Source organism: Crocuta crocuta, unplaced genomic scaffold (assembly GCF_008692635.1).
Source record: "Crocuta crocuta isolate KB4526 unplaced genomic scaffold, BGI_CrCroc_1.0 scaffold218, whole genome shotgun sequence".
Lineage (NCBI taxonomy): Eukaryota > Metazoa > Chordata > Mammalia > Carnivora > Hyaenidae > Crocuta > Crocuta crocuta.
The window spans coordinates 8,787,184-8,798,496 of record NW_027533170.1 but is presented as its reverse complement, the minus strand read 5'-3'; the positions used below and the strand labels follow the sequence as shown (position 1 = coordinate 8,798,496).

At 55.3% G+C, this 11,313-nt stretch overlaps 1 protein-coding gene across 2 annotated transcripts; it reads right to left on the bottom strand.

The window, feature by feature from the left end:
• On the bottom strand, positions 1-11,313 carry SQSTM1 (sequestosome 1). 2 transcript variants are annotated; one of them, XM_077746350.1, is made up of 8 exons: positions 11,060-11,313; positions 9,277-9,372; positions 8,539-8,768; positions 8,303-8,444; positions 6,929-7,009; positions 1,951-2,162; positions 1,510-1,705; positions 1-849 (listed from the first exon to the last, which is right to left on the bottom strand). In XM_077746350.1, the coding sequence occupies exons 1-8, from the start codon at positions 11,268-11,270 to the stop codon at positions 692-694; spliced, it is 1,326 nt and encodes a 441-aa protein (XP_077602476.1). In that variant the 5' UTR covers positions 11,271-11,313; the 3' UTR covers positions 1-691. The 2 variants fall into 2 exon arrangements, with proteins under 2 accessions (XP_077602476.1, XP_077602477.1); XM_077746351.1 differs by lacking the exon at positions 6,929-7,009.

Genomic DNA, 11,313 nt, shown 5'->3' with positions numbered 1-11,313 from the left:
TCTGGTTGCAACATCTTTGATTAAAGTGCTTGTACCACTTAATTACAGATTGTTTACAACAGAGCAACAGAATGGTTACAAAGGTGTTTTCGTACTTTAAAAGCAAGGACACACCTGGAAACAGAACTAGAGTGGTTACGAGACAGGCAGGATCCGTGAGCACCGCTTCCATTCCCTCAGCGCCCCCTCCTGCCCGGGCCTAGACTATGCTAGCCTCCCGCACGCTGCTCCTCCACCCCGACAGGATGTTGGCTGTACTCGGTCTAAACTTGGAGCTGATCAGCAGAAAATCAAATACATGTCAGCACAGGATTAATCAAGGGGAAAAAAAAGGCAGAAGGCCATTAGGCAAGACATTCTGGACTGCTGGTGTAATCCTGGTCGGGGGAGAGCAGGACTATGCCACCATGTGGCCTCAGTGTCCTCCTCAGCAAGGACTTTCCATCTTCCCCAGGAAGCCTCCGTGCACCCATGGAAAGCTGGTAGATGTTTCTCAGACCTCAGCGCACACCCTGGGGCCGCCACTTCCTCTCACCGGTTCTCCTGCCCTATATGGCTTCATGCATCCCCGCCCCCCAGATTCTGGAAGAAGAATGCAGAGAAACTGGCCCTTACAGAGGCCCTGCTGTTCTACGCTAGCTCAACACAACTATGAGACAAGAAAGGGGACGGAACGAGTAAGCAAAAGTTGTCACAACGGCAGCGGATGCTTTGAATACTGGATGGTGTCCAGGGCAGCCCCGATGTCATAGTTCTTGGTCTGCAGGAGCCTGGTGAGCCAGCCGCCCTCGTCCGAGAACCCCATGGACAGCATCTGGGAGAGGGACTCGATCAGCCGGGGGTCCGCTTCTGCCAGAGAGAGGGGACAAAAGCCGTGAGGGAGTCCCTGAGCACATCCTGTCCAGACAGCAGACAGCCCTTCCACGGACTCTCGGACCTTCAGAGCAACGCTCCCAAGTCGGGGTTGACCAGCTCTTCCCAGAAAGGGCCTGAGGGGGAGTGTTCGGAGCTGCCCTGTGAGGCTCTGCTGTGCCGGCAGGCGGGCACGGCTGTGCTCCAGTAAAACTTGACACTGACATTTTCATTTCACCCAGTTTTCACGTCTTCATGTTTTCCAACCATCATAAAAACGAAAACCTCATTCTTAGCCCCTAAGCCACAGCCTGCTGCCCCAGCCCGCAGCCAGGCTTTCGCCGGTTTTATTGTTTCCAACCTTGTCGTCTCGAGACCCTACCGAACCGGAGCAAGGTGGCAGCTGCCGCTCCTACTCCATGCGCTCGGGGCTGCGCAGTCCCCACAAGGCCCTGCCGCGCCACCCGCCCCATAGCTCGGCCTTCCCAGCTCCTACATGAGCTCCGAGTCAATGCCTTCCTCGGGGGAACTGAAGGTGGACTCTGAATCCACCTCTAGGGGTACATGGTGGTGCCTGAGCCTCAGAATCCCCCCGCCTTGGTGACTCCGGGTCTGGAGGCTAAAGGGAGAAACATGAAACTGCCTGCCATCACTTGCCTGGGGGCAGGTGTGGGTACACCGCAGCCTCCTTCAGCCCTGTGGGCCCTTCCTGGGAAGAGTCTAGGGAGGCTGGCCCTTCGGACTCGGGCATCTGTAGAGACTGGAGTTCACCTGTAGACGGGTCCACTTCTTTTGAGGACAGATGAGTCCAGTCCTCATCTCCTCCTGAACAGTTATCAGACTCCATCTGCTCCTGGAACAGAAGCAGCCGTGAGCACACGAGGACCTGCCCACAGCCCCGGTTTCTGGGAGAGGCAGGTGTGGAAAGTTCTAGCCGAGGGTTCACAAACTGGACTGTGACATAAAGGCCACCACCCAGCCGTGTAAGCGCCAGCAGTGGCTGTAGTTGGGGTCCCGGGAGAGGCACTGGGCCGCTGCGGCCTCTCGGAGGGGATGGGGGTGGAGGGGGTGCGGAGGCGTGGGGGGCAGGGGACTTGCCTCAGGGTGCCCCGGCTCCAGAGCTATCTTGTCCATCTGCTCCGCCAGAGACTGCGCGGCACCCTCCGTGTCCCCATCCGGTTTGCTGGGGTCAGAAGAGCAGCTGCTGGGCTGCGAGCCACACTTGTCCTCGGTGCTGGAGCTGCCCGGGGAGACGGGTGTGAGGCGGCTTCTCTTCCCTCCGTGCTCCACGTCAATATCCACTTCGATGCCTAGAGAGGCCGAGGAGGAAACACAAACCTGTGAGGCTTCAGGGGGCCTCCTTGGCGTGACACAGCATGTGAGCTGCCGCGGGCTTACACAGCCCTTCCGTGTTCAGTCCCGAGCACGAGGGCTCAGGACAGTGGCATCCGCTACGCTCCAGAGTCACACAACCAGAGCACGACCAGGCAAATGGATGGTCACCTCTGATCATCAGGATGCCAACGGCTGACTGCTCCAAGATCCTGGCTTCTAAAAAAACTCAGCTCACTTGTTCACCTCATTGGACCTTTCTCTTCTTCCAACTTAAGGAAACCTTAATCTCCACTGACATCGCAAGTCAGCTTTGGAGCCAGAAAACCCATAAAGAGACCTTGTTTCCCTAAGGGAAACAGCGGCTGTACGGCAGGGAGGGCCAAGCCCTAGGGACAGGGAGCCAAACCCCACACACTGTCCCAGCCACGGCGCCGAGGACCACACCAAGCACCACGCCTGTGTGTGGGAGCCGGTGATGTGAAAAACACATGTGGTAAATGCTAGAATCCTGCTTAGCTTTGTGAGGCTCGAAGCACAGGCCAGCAAGTCACCTCTGGTCTCTCACACGGGCACGTGCTCACAGGAGAAGGAGGGTGGGCCCTGGTGGTCTTTAAATTTTTGAGAGAGAGAGTGGGAGAGAAAGCACACAAGCAGGAAGGGGCAGAGTCAGAAGTGGACTGAGGATCTGAAGCAGCCTCTGCACTGACAGCAGCAAGCCCGGCACAAACCATGAGATCACGACCTGTCACACACTTAATTGACTGGGCTACCCAGGCGCCCCACTGTTTGTAATTAACTTCTCCAAGGACTACATGCCCTCGGCTTAGAGGCAGCTCCTCAAAGCTACTGCAAGGACTCCCTGCCCCCACCACGCAGCCTGCCCGCTCCCCAAAAGCTTTCATTCCACACTTCTGATGGCTGCTTACTCTAGATCCACACCTACCTTCCCTTCCCCTGTTCTTCCAAAACCTTTTAGTGAAGGACATTCAGTGTTTATGTTAATACCACTATGCAAATACTGTTCTTTGCCAGCCCAAAAAGTGGATTAATTTTCTTATAGTTGTTTTCTTTTTATAGCATTAACGAGAGTCACTTCGCATTTGCGGACTCTCCCCGTATTCTGCTAACAGCTCTATGTGTAATATCCTCCCTGGGTTAAGTACAGGATGGCTACCGCGGCAAGTCCACTTCCCTGCAGGCCAGTCCTTTGGCACCGCCCCCCGGCTCTGCGGTGCACAGGCAGCTCCCCGAGCCAGAGGCACGCATGGCTCCTATGCCGCGCCCCCCATCTTGCTCATGTGTTGGGTCCCGTTTTTGAGCACCTTCCTCATTCTGTGTTTATGTCTTCATTTGTTGGGTTGGGGGGAGGGTTCAAGCCAAGGGAAGAGGATGAAGAGCTTGTGTATCTGAAAACAACCTTGTTCCACCCTCACACTTGACAAGCAGCTGGGGGTGGCTTCCTAGGCTGAAAAACCATTTTAGCTCAGACTTTTGAAGTCACTGTTGCTCTTCAGTCTCCCAGCCTCCAGGGCTGGCTGTCTGAACACTCACGTTCTTATGGTAGCCTGGAACATTTCCAGAGCGTCCCTTTATCCAAAGGGTTCTGAGACGCAGCACTAAGCTCTGGCGTGGGGTCATCGTCCAGGACATCTGGGTCCCTTTCAATCCAGAGGTTAATGACCTTAGTGCTGGAATGGTCTTACATTCTTTGTTCGTTTCCTTCCTTCAGTTTTGTCTGTTCTCTTTCTGGCATTTCTATTATTCATCCTAGACTGGGCCTCCAGGATCAATCCTCAAATCTCACCTCTTCCCTCGTTTCATCTCTATTTGTTTTGTTTTTGGAATATTTCCTTGAAATGACCTTAAAAATCTAAGCCTTCCTTTGAAGTCTTTATTCATTCTGTTATTTTTCTTCTTGTTTCTAACAACACTCTTATCTGTTCTCATCTTGGAGCGCTTGGGTGGCTCAGTTGGTCTTTGGCTCAGATGATCTCATGGTTCGGGTTCAGAAATCTGAGTCCGGTGTCAGGCTCTCTGCTGTCAGCGTGGAGCCCACCTCGGATCCTCTGCCCTTCTTCCTTGCGTACAAGTGAGATCTCTCACAGAAATAAACAACATTAAAATTTTTTCAATCTGTTCTGAATCTGTTTTGTCATTTTTATGGTATCCTGTTCTTTTTTCAAGGACAGAATGCTTTTTTGTATCTCACTGAGGATGTTAACATTCTTTTTCCTGTAAAGTCCTTCCCCAAGTTCCTTCTTGTTCATGTGCAGAGATTTTCCCAAATGGTCGGTGATCCACGGCAGTCCGACCCTGGCAAGGCACTCTCCGTGGGGCCAGAGCCAGCATTCATCTCCCTCTGCAGGGTGACTGGGTGTCTGGCCAGGCCTCAGGATCCTAGGCAGCAGAGCTGCGCGACTTTGCGCCGGCACGTTCGGCCTCCCCTGAGCAGGGACTCCTCAGCCCCTGCTAAACCCACTGCTTGTCCACGGTGCCCAATTCCAGGCTGGGGACACAAGGCAGGATGAGGTGCTAGTGTCCCTAAGGCTGAACCTTCCCTGGGTCAAATGCTCCAGCAATTAAACATCAGGTCACGTGTGTATGTGTTGGCAAGCGCCACCATCTGGCTGACCAGCCAGTGACCTCTATGTGATCCTGGAACAGTAGTCGTTAACTACCACCACCACCCCAACCTTGCTCCTTGGCCCTTCCCAGACCCTGAGCAGCCCTCTTGCTGCTCACCAGCATTCCTGGGCAGGCATGTGGGCTTCTGATGCCTCCACTGCTGGCTACCACCCTCCATCCATGTCCCACCTTCCGAAGTCTGATGTCACCTTATCGTGCCCCCTGCCATGTTGTTTAATCCCTGTATTTTGGTAGTTTGAGGGACAGAGATAAAACCAGGCTTAGCTACCAGTACCCTCCCATCTGCAATATTTAAGTTGTTTTTCTCCTTCTATACTCCAACATCTCATCATGAAAGTTTCCAGCAAACAGAAAAGTTGGAAGAACAGTACAATGAACACCCACCTACTCTCACTTTTCTCTGTGGATGAAGGACAGGACTTCTGTCAATGAACTAGAGCAATTCTAGAACCCAAGTTCTCCAACTGATGATAGCCTGAGACTCAGGGATTTATAATCTGTACTCACACTTACCCCGAAGCCTCCGCATGCGGAGCGTTTCCCTAAGCCCTAGAGGTCAGGGACTGCAAAGCTGGGCCCCGCGGTCCTGGGACTCAGCGGTGGACCTGCTCAGCTGGGCCCCCTGGCACCTACCAGAAAAGGCCTTGGGGTTTTACTTTAAAGCCGCTGAGTCACTGCACACAGACCGCCCTCTGGGAGGTGTTACTGGCTGTCCCCCAGGGCCCCTACTCTGGGAACAGTCCCTTCTCACCGTTGGTAGTATGAGTCATCCTAGCCCTCGGTTTCTCAGAAGAGAGGAAAATACCCCCAACACCAGAGCTTAATCAATTCCTCAACTGGCTCTCCAGGACTCAAACTACAAGGCATATTTACTGAACTTTCCTGGTTTTGTAGAGCTCTAGGCTCCTCCCCACTTGTAGAAAGCAACTCCACCCACTTTGAAAGACCTGAAAAGGGCCTTTACCCTTATCAAAACACCAAAACACCTCTGAGCACTGCCAAAATTATTCCCAGATGTCCTGAGTGTCCCTGACCCAAGTCAAGGTCTGAAACATGCCACAGGCGCAGACGGGTCTCTAGACGGGACAGCAAGTGTGACCCAGAGTGACCTGGGAAGCCTTCAAAACACACAGAACCCGGGCCCTACCCGACATTTTGGATCCAGAAGGTGGACCTGGGATTCCACACTGTTCCAAGGTTCCCCACCTGAGCCTAGACTTGGCTCTGGGACTTCCCAGCTTGTCTAACTCGTTCTTTCTAGTGAAGGACTTTCCTCTTCAGTCATTTTGGAAACGTTTCCATACAACAGAATCTATGCCCCAAAAACCCGTGTTGGTGACTCTGATGCTCAGTCAGGCTGGACAGCCACTGCCTGTTTACGGTCTTCCAGAGAAGCTTCTCGCGCCCCTAAATCCCAGGCCACCAGAGGCCCATCTCTCAAAATACGCTGTGTCTTCACGATTCCACACATGCCCTCAGTGAGCGGCAGCTGGGCATTAGGACTAGCTTCTCTCCTGCTGTTCTCAAGGCTTCCTAAGGAGGATCACGCCAGTTTTCTCTCACTCAAGCGCCTGCAGCTCCGGTATGGAAACAGTACACGGTGAGGCGTTCGCGCGGCAGCAACGCCAGGACATCACTGCTGCCGCCGAGCCGCGTCCTGGGCCGCAGGAGCTGGGACACTCTCATGCCGGAGGCCGCCCCTCCCGCCAGCATCCTTGCGGACACCGGACAGGACCTCTAGACCGACTGTGTGGGCACTTCCTGCCACTGTGGTCACAAAGTGGAGCACTTCTGGTCAGAGATCCTGGAGCCACTATAATCTTGTCACCTGTGTAGTGGGCTGTCACTGCCACGAAGCCCAGCCCCGCAGCACCCGCATCAAGGCCAGCGGATGCAGATGGTGCTTTCTAAGGCGTTGGACCAGGAGCACCTGGGTGCAGCACGTGGCAAAGGTCACGCTGAGCCAACAGATGCTCACCAGTGGCAAGGGCATGGCAGTCACCGCCCCTCTCCAGTGTCCCAGGGGCAGGCCCGCCAGACAGCCACCCACTAGTTCTCGAAACGCTGCTATCAACGGACAAAGGCAGCCACTTACCCAGTGGGCCGAGGGCAGCTGCCACACTCTCCCCTACATTCTTAAGGAAATTCACGCTGGGATCCTCCGATGGGCCAGAAGCTTTGGTTTTCAAAAAACAAAAACAATAATGTTTAATTCAAAGCATGTTTCTCAGTGACTTGAACACCTGTTACATATCTTGTCTCCTTCATTAGAGGTCCCCTCCATCCCCAGGGGCCTCGTCCCGGCAGCCCTCCCTCACTCTCTCCCACTCTGGGCCCCTTTGTGACCCTGGTGCTCAGAAACCCATGAGGGATTCAGTACATGCAGTAGAAAATACGGACCACATTCTAGCTCAAACCACATCAAAATCAAACATCCCCACCTTTGTTCCAAAGGATGAGGTAAATCAAAGGACAGTAAGTTAATAAAATCAGAATCCAAAAAGACTTGAATGAGGTGGGGGCGCCTGGGTGGCTCAGTCAGTTGGGTATTTGACTCTTGGTTTCGGCACAGATCATGAACTCATGATTCACGGGCTCAAGCCCCACGTCAGGCTCTGCTGACAGTGTGGAGCTGACTTAGGATTCTCTCTCTCTGCCCCTCCCCTGCTCTCTCAAAATAACCAAAACATTTAAATAAGAAAAAAAAAAAAGAGGGACTTAAGCAGGGGACAGCTGGGTGGCTCAGTCAGAGCATGGGACTCTTGATCTCACGGTTGAGTTCAAGTTGCATGTTGGGTGTAGACCTTACATTAAAAAAAAAAAAAAAAATAGGGGCTCCTGGGTGGCTTAGTCACTTAAGCATCAACTCTTAGTTTCAGCTCAGGTCAAGATCTCTCAGCTTCGTGGGATCAAGCTCCGCATCAGGCTCTGCACCGACAGTGTGGATCCTGCTTGTGATTCTTTCCCTGTCTCTCTCTCTGCCCTCCCCATCCCCACTCATGCTATCTCTGTTTCTTTCAAAATCAATACATACACTTTAAATACGTAAACACGTAAATACGTAAAAGCCTTGCGTGGATTTGGCTGATTTTGCTGGCAGCCCACACAAAAGCAGCAGTGGGCACAGAGACACAGGAGCTCGCAGGGTCTCCCTGCCTGCAGGTGAGGGCCAGCCACCTGGAAAGGGCAGCATCGTGAGGCAGAAATGAAGGAAGATTACAGGTGACCACGCCTGGGCTGTGGCCAGACTCAGTGCAGGTGAGTTAGTGGCCTTAGACACTTAGGTGCCTCAGTTTCCCACCGTGTTAAATGAAGATGCCCCACTTTGCAGGGATTTCTAAGGATCAAACCCCATGAACGGCTGCGAGCGCCTTCCCAGCCATGGGCCCAGCAGTGACTCATGGAAGGCTGTCCGCCTCCACCAGCCCTCCCAGCTCACCCTTCAGAAGCCAGTAGACGCGAGCCTCACCTGACTCTGCCGCGGGGCCAGGGCGGGCATCCCCTGCTCGCGGGGGACGTGGGCTCCAGTTCCCCGGTGGGCCCATCTCCCAGCCAGGCCACCCAAAGTGCCCGTGCTTCAGCTTCCGGAGCCAGCGGCTGTGCAAGAAGCCCTGACAAGGAACAAGCAGAGGGGCAGCACGACACCAGGTTAGGGGACTCCCTCCGCCCCGGGCCCACCCCAGCCCGCAGGGAAGCCCCACTCACCTCGGAGAAGGGCCCAAAGGTAGTGGGGAAGACGAGCTTGCTGTGCTCCCTGTGCAAGCCCTTCCCCTCACAGGCGGCACACAGGTCATAGTCCGGGCAGACGCTGCACTTGTAGCGGGTCCCCACCACCGGCCCATTGCAGCCATCACAGATCACGTTGGGGTGCACCATGCCGCGGGGTGCCTCCTGAGCACACGGGGGGCGGTGGTCCCGTCGGCACTCCTTCTTCTCTGCAGGAAGGGCAGACACCTGAGAGGTGGGATCCTGGAAGTCTCCCGTTGGTCACCACCATGGGGCTTTCAGTTAGCAGGTCCCCTGCCCTACTCTCCAGACAGAGTCCCTGCGGAGCTCAGTTGTTCATGTGACAGTAACAAAGGGACCCGAGAAGTTGCCAAGAGGTTCCCCGTCCCTGTGCCGGTTACCCAGGTGAGAAGCAGCGAGGAGAGGTGCCTGCACAGTTTGGCCTTGCCCCACATTACAATAAAACCCCACAGCGTCCTCAAAGCTGCCCCCAGCCCTGGGCACTAAGTCTGGGCATAATCAAGAGTGAACCCAGAGATCTTCAGGCCCCACCCCGTGCAGTGGACAAGGGCTCCCTTCTCAGGCCAAGCACAGTGATGATTACCTCTCAGTTTCAACCCATAGGTTCTTTCTGCCTCCCACTCCACTCTGAGGGGATTTCTCAAGAACCTCAAGCTGGTCTTACTCAGGAAGAAGCACCCAGCTTCAGACCTTTACCTTTAATGTATATACGGAAGATGTCATCCTTCACATAGGACATTGCCATGGTCAGCTCCTCGTCGCTGGAAAAGGCAACCAAGTCTCCGTCCTCATCTAGATTGTTTAAAAAACAGTACATGAGACCCAGGGCTTCTCAGCCCACAGAAGCTGCTCGGAGGGGCTGAGGCCAACGCCAAAGGGGCACCTGCAGGCCTAGAGACGGAGGCACACCTGTGTGAGCCAGGGGCCAGTAAGGCCGAGACCAGAGCCCATTCACTCTGCCACTGCCCGGAAGGTAAGCACCCCAGACATGGACCCTGGGCACCCACGGGAGACAGAGCATGGGAGCGCAGGGGCAGCCTCGGTCCACATGCAACCAGGCTCAGACCCATCTTCAACTGTAGGAGACCCACACCTGTGTCGGGCTCCTGGGGGCCCGGCCCTTCTGATGGCCTTGGTCTTCCTGTGGCTCAGGTCTGCCTACTTCCTGCTCCAATGAAGTTACAGAATCTGTATGTACTCTGGCTTTTTAGACTTAGATTTAGGCAATGGTGTTGAAGTCCCACCACACAGGCCAAACCACAGAGTACACCCTGCAGGCCAGGCCAGGTCTGCAGGCCAGCAGATGCAAAATCCACCACAAGAACAGGGGCAGTATCAAAAGGTGATTAACAACCCAAATATCCATCAACTGATGAATGGATAAACAAGATGTGGTATGTTCATAAAAATGGGAGGCTATTCACCACAAAAAAGAATTAAGTACCGATCTATGCTAAGGCACAGGTAAACCTTGAAAATGTCATGCTAAGAAGTCAGTCACAAAAGAATACATGATTGTCAGATTCCATGTACATATTTATGTGAAATGTCCAGAATAAGGAACAGGAACAGGTTAGTGGTTGCTTAGGGATGAGGAGGATGGGAAGAGGCCAAACAGTACACTTCCTTTCTAACGTGATGAAAAGGTTCTGAAACTGATAGTTGCACAAGTCACTCAAAGCTGTGCACGTTAAGTGGGTGAATTATAAGGTAAGTGAATTATGGCTCAATAAAGTCGTCATACACACACAAAAAAAACAAAACCAATCCAGAAGTGGGCCTGGCCAGCTGGCAGCACTCCTAAGGCAGGTCCCGGCGCTGCCCCTCCCCAGGGGCCGGCCTTGGCTGCCCGCCTCCGTCCGAGACACAACCACTTACCCACCCCACCCCCCAGCAGCCACCAGTCACACCAGCGCAACAAGAAACTGAGCTGGTTCCTGGGCTTCTGTCCCTCCGCCGACGCTTCTAAAGAATGTTTTGCTTTTGGCCCTCTGTCCACTGCCAGGGGGACAACGCGCGCACTCACCGGCCAGGCCGCCCTGCCCTGAGCCCCAGCACCCCCGCGCTCGTCCTCCCGCCTCCCGACTGCCCCCGGCCAGCCCCTCCCGGGCTCTATCCGAACCCCCACCCGACCCTAGCCAGCCCAGATTCCGCAGCCACAGGATGTCAGCGTAACCTGAGTGCCCGCCGGGAGCCGGCTAGGACGCCCCCACGCGCCTTTGCCGAGATCTGCTACGTCACGGCGGGGGGAGGGGCGGCGCCCTACGCCCCCAGGCCCAAGACCCGCCAGGAGAGCCTGGCAGCACCAAGCCCAGAAGGGTGCCCGGCGGCCGACGCGACGCCCACCCAGACAGCGGTCAGAGCAGACCCCCACACAGGCTCCACCAGGCCGGACGAGAAGGGCCAGCCACCCCGCCCCGCACGGCAAGCCTGTGTTAACGGCCCCGCGCAGCTGCCCGAGGGCGCCCGGCCCGCTCACCGCGGTAGTGCGTCTGGAAGCCTCCGGGCCGCAGCACTGGGAACAGGGCGGCCACCCGACTCAGCAGCCGTTCGCAGGGCCCGGGACCAGCCGCGGCCTCCGCCTCGGCCTCCGCCTCGGGTTCTGGGCTGAAGCAGAAGCTGAAACGGCGGATCTCACGGGCCGCGTCCTCCTTGCCCAGAAGGTAGGCCTTCACGGTGAGCGACGCCATAGCTGCCAGTCGGTGAGCAGAAGGCAAGCTGGGCCACAACGAC

What these genes read in the sequence shown, in the direction of transcription:
- SQSTM1 (XM_077746350.1), bottom strand. Translation starts at nt 11,270, where the DNA reads ATGGCGTCGCTCACCGTGAAGGCCTACCTTCTGGGCAAGGAGGACGCG. An exon ending in CTTCCGTATATACATTAAAG is followed by an intron (nt 8,769 to 9,276) that starts GTAAAGGTCTGA and finishes CCCTTCCTGCAG; the next exon opens with AGAAGAAGGAGTGCCGACGG. An exon ending in TGGCCCCGCGGCAGAGTCAG is followed by an intron (nt 7,010 to 8,302) that starts GTGAGGCTCGCG and finishes TGAAAACCAAAG; the next exon opens with CTTCTGGCCCATCGGAGGAT.